Source organism: Stegastes partitus, unplaced genomic scaffold (genome assembly GCF_000690725.1).
Source record: "Stegastes partitus isolate 25-593 unplaced genomic scaffold, Stegastes_partitus-1.0.2 Scaffold855, whole genome shotgun sequence".
NCBI lineage: Eukaryota > Metazoa > Chordata > Actinopteri > Pomacentridae > Stegastes > Stegastes partitus.
Window position 1 is genome coordinate 56,440 of NW_007578586.1, and position 6,039 is coordinate 62,478.

General features: G+C 50.4%; 2 protein-coding genes across 3 annotated transcripts in view; both read right to left on the minus strand.

The window, feature by feature from the left end:
• The window catches only part of slc35a2 (solute carrier family 35 member 2), a 5,646-nt gene extending 4,661 nt beyond the window's left edge, over positions 1-985 (minus strand). For both annotated transcript variants that reach the window (XM_008293055.1, XM_008293056.1), the window contains exon 1: positions 584-985. In XM_008293055.1, the coding sequence (XP_008291277.1) occupies positions 584-647 (64 nt within the window). In that variant the 5' untranslated portion in view covers positions 648-985. The remainder of the gene's footprint in view (positions 1-583) is intronic.
• A 1,333-nt stretch (positions 986-2,318) lies between these two features.
• Positions 2,319-5,492, minus strand: pim2 (Pim-2 proto-oncogene, serine/threonine kinase). The gene is made up of 7 exons (XM_008293058.1): positions 5,283-5,492; positions 4,668-4,768; positions 4,533-4,583; positions 3,962-4,170; positions 3,700-3,869; positions 3,330-3,506; positions 2,319-3,247 (listed from the first exon to the last, which is right to left on the minus strand). Exons 1-7 carry the CDS (start codon positions 5,332-5,334, stop codon positions 3,081-3,083), a joined length of 927 nt encoding a protein of 308 aa, XP_008291280.1. The 5' UTR covers positions 5,335-5,492; the 3' UTR covers positions 2,319-3,080.
• Between the last annotated feature and the right edge of the window lie 547 nt (positions 5,493-6,039).

Genomic DNA, 6,039 nt, shown 5'->3' on the forward strand with positions numbered 1-6,039 from the left:
GTGTGTGTGTGTGTGTGTGTGTGTGTGTGTGTGTGTGTGTGTGTGTGTGTATACTCCACGTCAGCGCCTCTCGCCAGTACACCTGGACACACCTGTGAAATGTGTCCGTACCGGTACGGCCTGCTGGGGGAGGGCCCGCAGGTCAACGAGCCGCCGTGGCACTAGTTAGACGAGCTAGCTGGAGTTAGCTGTAAGCTAGCCAGCTAGCCTTAGCCTTAGCGTTCAGCCCAGCTAGCCTTAGCTAGCAGGCTAGCAGCTCGTCTCCTTTGGTTTAACTGTAAACTACAGAATAAACTGAACAACCAGCTGGTTTAGAGTTAACCACCGCCCCTGCTAGTTAGTTTCCACACTAGTTAACTGTCCTGACTTCTCTAACTAACCAGCCTACTGGGTCTGTGGGGCTAGTTTAGCCGCTAGTTAGCACTAGCTGCCGCGGCTCCGCTAACAGGAACCTGATTCTGACTAAATGTAAATAATCCGAATAAACCGTGTTTATCTGCTACTGGACCCGTCCGTCCCTCGGCCGCCAGCGGGCCGGGATAAGTTGCCCCAGCCCCGGCTCTCGCCCAGCGGCTCCGCTTACCTTCGCTCTGACCCCGGCTCGCTGCCCTCTCCTCCCCGGCTTTGCTGTGGTTCCCTCCGGCCATGCTGCGCTCCCTGTGCCGGCCGTCCGGACCGAGCCTTCGCCCCGCTGCCTGCTCGGCTAACGCGCCGCTAGCCCCGCAGCTAGCGCCGCTCACGGTCTGGACGCGGCCGGGGCTCCGACCTCCGGCTCGCTGCTCGGGCTGAGGCGGGAGGCGGCGGCGCGTCTGTGGGCCTGAGGACGGACCGGAACCGGGGCGGATAGAGGAGCCTGCGGAGGAACCAACGGAGGAACCAGCGGGAACATCAGGAGGAGAACAGTCCGCGGAGCAGCCGAGGTGTCCGGGAAGCGAAGGGACTACAGCGGCGGAGGTGGAGCCGAGAGCAGGAGGTGCCACTCCGAGCGGAGAACCGGGACCGGCTCTGTTCTGCCTTTGAACCGGTCCGGACCGGCTCTGGTTCTTTTCTGCTATGGAATCGGATTTTTATTTTTAAATAATTAAATAACTTTTTAAAAAAATACTCTGTTTTAACTTATTTGACTGATTATTTTAATTTTTTCATTTCATATTTTTTCAGAATCAGAACCGACTTTATGGGCCACGTTTGTTCAACTGTGACTCTGATGAATTCTTTGTTTTCTGTCTAGGAAATAAAATTAAAATGAAAATATGAGTAAAGAACAATAAAATAAACATAATATCAGATTTCTCTCTGACAGAAGTTTAACTTTTTATGTCAGAATATTAATTTCATTCATTTTATGTCTCAGTTTTCATTTCTTGCTTCACACAACAGAACAGAAAAACTTTATTTATACCAGAGCTGGAACACAGCAGCTCAGAGGAAAAACAGCAGATCACAACAAGAAAAGACTGAAGTTAGATAGTTTGAAAAAGAAGAAGAAAAAATATGACAAACATTTTTTAAATAATGAAAAATAAAATAAATAAACTAACTGTACAAAATGTGCACATATATTATTATTATATATACATGAATATATGTTATATTTTTTATTCATATATAATCTTATTTATTGTGGACTTTTTGTCATAATTTAGATGCTTTTTCTCTCCAAACCCTGTCAGATATTTAAACTCGTGCTGTAACATCCTTCAAACACTGAACCCTTCATTTGTCTCATCTTATCTCATAAATGCTGCTTTTTATTTCCTGGATCAGATTGTTTTATTTCTAAATGTCTGTTTGATCATTTTTACTTAGTTAGCAAAACAAAAACAAAAAAACAAAAAGAGAGCTTCTTAATCTGAGCTCTTCTGACTTTTTCCATAAGTGACTTTCACAGTTTTTAATAACTCTACTTTTTAATTAACTTCAGAACTCTGAGTTTGGACCTTTTCTCTGTGTTTGACATAATTTAAGCTGAAACTTCTAAATGATTTTGTTGTTGTGATTTCATTTATAGATTTTCTTTATTCACACTAAATTTTTATGATAAACATAAATTCAATCATTTTTACTCATCAGATGATGAGCAGATAAATAGTTTATATTCCTGAGAAGAACAGAGCGCCAAAGACTGAATGAAGTCTGATTTCAGCTCAGAGTGAGACCTCCTCTTCTTCCTCCTCCTCCTCCTCCTCTCTGAACTCAACCATCACTTCCGTGTTGTTGTGCAGGTGGCGCTCTGGAGGATTCCTATTGGCTGCTGGCCGTCTCACCTGCCACATGCTTCACGTGTTTGAGTTAAAAAAGGTTCCGAGACACAGAAACAGTTGGAGACAGAAAATCTTTTATTCAGACGTCGGATCAGTTTGTCTGGTTTCGATCCATAAATTCTTATTTAATGTAAATAAACTGAACCAAGTGACCAGAAGCCACTTCCAGGATAAACAACAGGAAATACACGCGTATTTACGGTGACGTCACATCCGGCGGGAGCTCAGCCCTCCGAGGAGAGCCTTCAGCTACCTGCTCAGGTGAGACACTGGAGGACGTTTAAGTCCAGAAGGACCAAGTCAACGCTCTGAGGCCGAATCAGGGAGTCTGCTGAACCGATAAATAATCAATCATCAATACACGTCCTCTGGTTTGATTCAGGATCAAAGTTTAGTTACAACAGGTTCAAGTGTGAGACGCTGGACACCTGCTGATCCGGATCCTGCAGGAGGCGCTGTTGGACCGGAGCCGTTCTGAGTGCTCCCCACATCTCCGAACTGATCAATAATCAATAATCAATAAATAAGTGATCAGGAACCAGCAGAGATCAGTAAACGGCCGAGAGACTCAATAAATATCCATCCAGAGTTCAGACTCATTCTGCAGAGAGACCAGGACCAGAACCAGGACTTGGACCAGAACCAGGACCAGGAGTGTGCGTGGCACAGCCTTTAATGTGACAAACTCTGATCTGCAGCTTCAAGTCCAGAAACAAAAAGTCCAAAAGTCTGAGGAGACCCGTCACATTCCCGGTCCAGATGAGTCCAGAACCCAAGTCTAGTCCAGGTTCCTCTGGTTCTGTGGGTTCTTCTGGTTCAGAGGGACTGTCCCGGGAGCAGGCTGTGCTCCCCCTGCAGGTCCCCCCTCTCCTCCTCGTCCTCTGGGTCTCCCTGGTCCATCCAGGGGTGGGTCAGAACCTCCTCCAGAGTCGGCCGGTCCTCGGGTCGGTACGACAGACACCAGCGAATCAGAGACTGGCATTCTGTCAGGACAGACGGAGAGACGCCGTGAGCGAGAGCCGGACTCACCTGAGCCAATCAGGTGTCAGCGGGGGCGGGGCCTACCTTTAGAGACGCGCCTGGTGAAGAGGGGCGTGGCCTCCACGATCTCGTGGTCGCCTTCAAACGGAATGTCGCCGCAAACCATGTCGAAGAGCAGAACGCCGAGAGACCAGACGGTGAGCGGGACGGCGTGGTAGGACCGGGACTCGACCCACTCAGGAGGACTGTAGACCCGAGTGCCTGGGGGGGAGGAGAGGAGGCAAGGAGAGGAGGAGGCAAGGAGGAGAGGAGATCAGTGTTTGTTTACATGAATGTTCTCATTACGTTCCCATTACGTTTGCATCGTTGTATCAATAAAAACCTTTAACGTAAAAACACTCGTTAAGTCAAGTGGTTCTGAGTCCAACGGGCTGTTCTGTGATGTTCTTGGTACCTTCGAACTCGCTGTACTCCGTCTCCTTGAGCGGCGCTCCGGAACCGAAGTCGATGATCTTGACGTCCAGCGTCCTGGTGTCCACCACGATGTTCTCGTCCTTGATGTCTCGGTGCACGACGCCGTGAGCGTGGACGAAGCGCAGCGCCGCCACGATCTGACGGAAGAACCTGACAGAACCAAACAGGGAACGTCAGAACCCACGAGACGGAGCAGACGAGTGGGACAAAGTGAAGAACTCATCAGAACCCTGCAGCAGTACCTGAGTGCGAGGCGTTCCGGCAGCGCCCCCCTGTCGGTGATGAAGTCGAACAGGTCCTGGCTCTGCGGCGGTCTCTCCAGAACCAGCAGGAAGCCCCGTCCCTCCACGTGGAACCAGTCCAGCAGCCGGACCACCCCGCCGTGACCTCCGACCTCTGACAGCCGCTGCAGCAGAACGATCTCCATGGGAACCGGAGCCGCCTCGCCGGGCTACGGGGGGAACCATCGGTTAATGTCGGATCGATAACGTTTTCTGATGGTTCTCTGGAGAACTCAGAAGCTCCGCTCCGCTTTGGGGCTTTTTCGGCCTGAATCATCCTCTGCAGGTGCGTTCAGGTGTTTTTCTGCTGGTGGGAAATCCCAGCCACAACAAACCACAGGGGGGAAACCCTGAACTGTGACATCACAGGTTTCCGTGGGAACCAGCGGGGGGGCGGCCCCCACCTACAAGTGCAGTTCCCCAGTGCGTCCAGCAGGGGGCGGAGCTACAGCGGCCTGCTGGCTGCTCTGTTTGGTTCGGTCTCAGTGAAGCGGAGCTCTGAGTTCTGGTGTGTGTTCTGACAGGGACTCACCAGGCGGGCCCACTGCTGGACTCTGTCGCTGGAGATCTGCTTGATGGCCACCTGGACGGACAGAAGACGGACCGGGTCAGAACAGGACAGCAGCTCACACACATGAAAAGGCAAAAAAAAGTTCTGCATCCTGACCTGCAGTCCGTCCGACAGCCGCTGGCCCGAAAACACGGAACCGAAGCCCCCGCTGCCCAGCAGAGAGCCGCAGCGGTACTGGCTGCAGAACGGTTCTTTCACTGGAACAGAACACAGAACAGGACGTGTTAAAAGCTGCTTCCTGTCCGAGCAGAGCCAGAACCCAGGAGAACCGTCTAACAGCCTGAACACCTGGAGGTCCAACTAAGGTTCTGCTTCGTGCTTGTTCTGTTTAGAGTCACTAGAACCGAGGATCTGTGTAGAAACACCAACAAACAGCAGCTCTGAGCCCGAACCGACCCGAGTCACGTGTTTGGAGGTTTTCTAAAATAAAACAAGACAAAGAACGAGCTGATGATTAATTAATGATAAAACGCTCCAGGTTCGGTTCTGACTGACGGAACACCGGACCGTAGATATAAATCCGGTTTGTTCGCCTGTTTGACTCTCATCCCACCTGTCTGGTTCTGATCCATCACATCACGACGTTAAATCAAACCAGTAAAACCACTAATCAGCGGAAAAGTCATAAAAGCTCCTGTTCAGGTTGATAAAACACAGTAACCATGGAAACAGGTGGAGGCCGAACCGGACCGGACCGGTACCGCTCCTTACCGTTCTTTCCCCGGACCTCCACTCGGAGCTCCACGGACGGTTTATCCAACATCCTCTGCAGGTTCTCGCTCACTCCGGGCTCATCGCGTCCGTCCTGCTGGGCTGAAGTCCTGCTCGGTTCCGTTTCAGCTCGGCCGCTTTCCCGCTTTTTGATCCAAACACAGCGACGGAACACGTCCGTTAAACCCACTCGGTACCGGTGTGAAGCGGAGCTCGTCAACAGTCTGACCGCCTTCTGTTTTCTTCCGCTTTTATCTGGCGCCGGCAGGCCACGCCCCCACCCCGCCTCACCGGCCAATCAGCGCGCGAACGTGTGCTCCAATGTTTTGAAACCGTCCAGCCAATCAGGCTCGAGCTGCGGTCTCATGAATTTGAATATTCATCCCGCGAGAGGAATTCGTAGAATTCAGAGCGAGCGGGAGGGGGGCGGAGGGGGAGGCGCGTTCACGTCATGCCGGGAAGACGGCACTCGCGCGCACCCCCTGTCACGCAGGCGCAGTTCTGTTGCTGCTGTTAGAACCAGTCAGACATCCTGCTGGAGCTGTTGGTGTGTTTATCATCAGTCCAGAAGTTCTAATGTTTTTTAAAGTTTATTTATTTATTTATTTATGTATTTATCTGAAACCAGAAGTTTACATAAAACACATAAAACCTTTTACTAAACGTTTCCTGTTTCAGCTCAGTCAGGATCACCAACATTAGTTCTATTTGCTAAACACCTGAATAATGAGAGAGAGAATGTTTAGGACTTCCTTCA

What these genes read in the sequence shown, in the direction of transcription:
- pim2 (XM_008293058.1), bottom strand. Translation starts at nt 5,334, where the DNA reads ATGTTGGATAAACCGTCCGTGGAGCTCCGAGTGGAGGTCCGGGGAAAG. An exon ending in GGAGGTCCGGGGAAAGAACG is followed by an intron (nt 4,769 to 5,282) that starts GTAAGGAGCGGT and finishes GTTCTGTTCCAG; the next exon opens with TGAAAGAACCGTTCTGCAGC. An exon ending in TCCAGCAGTGGGCCCGCCTG is followed by an intron (nt 4,171 to 4,532) that starts GTGAGTCCCTGT and finishes TTCCCCCCGTAG; the next exon opens with CCCGGCGAGGCGGCTCCGGT.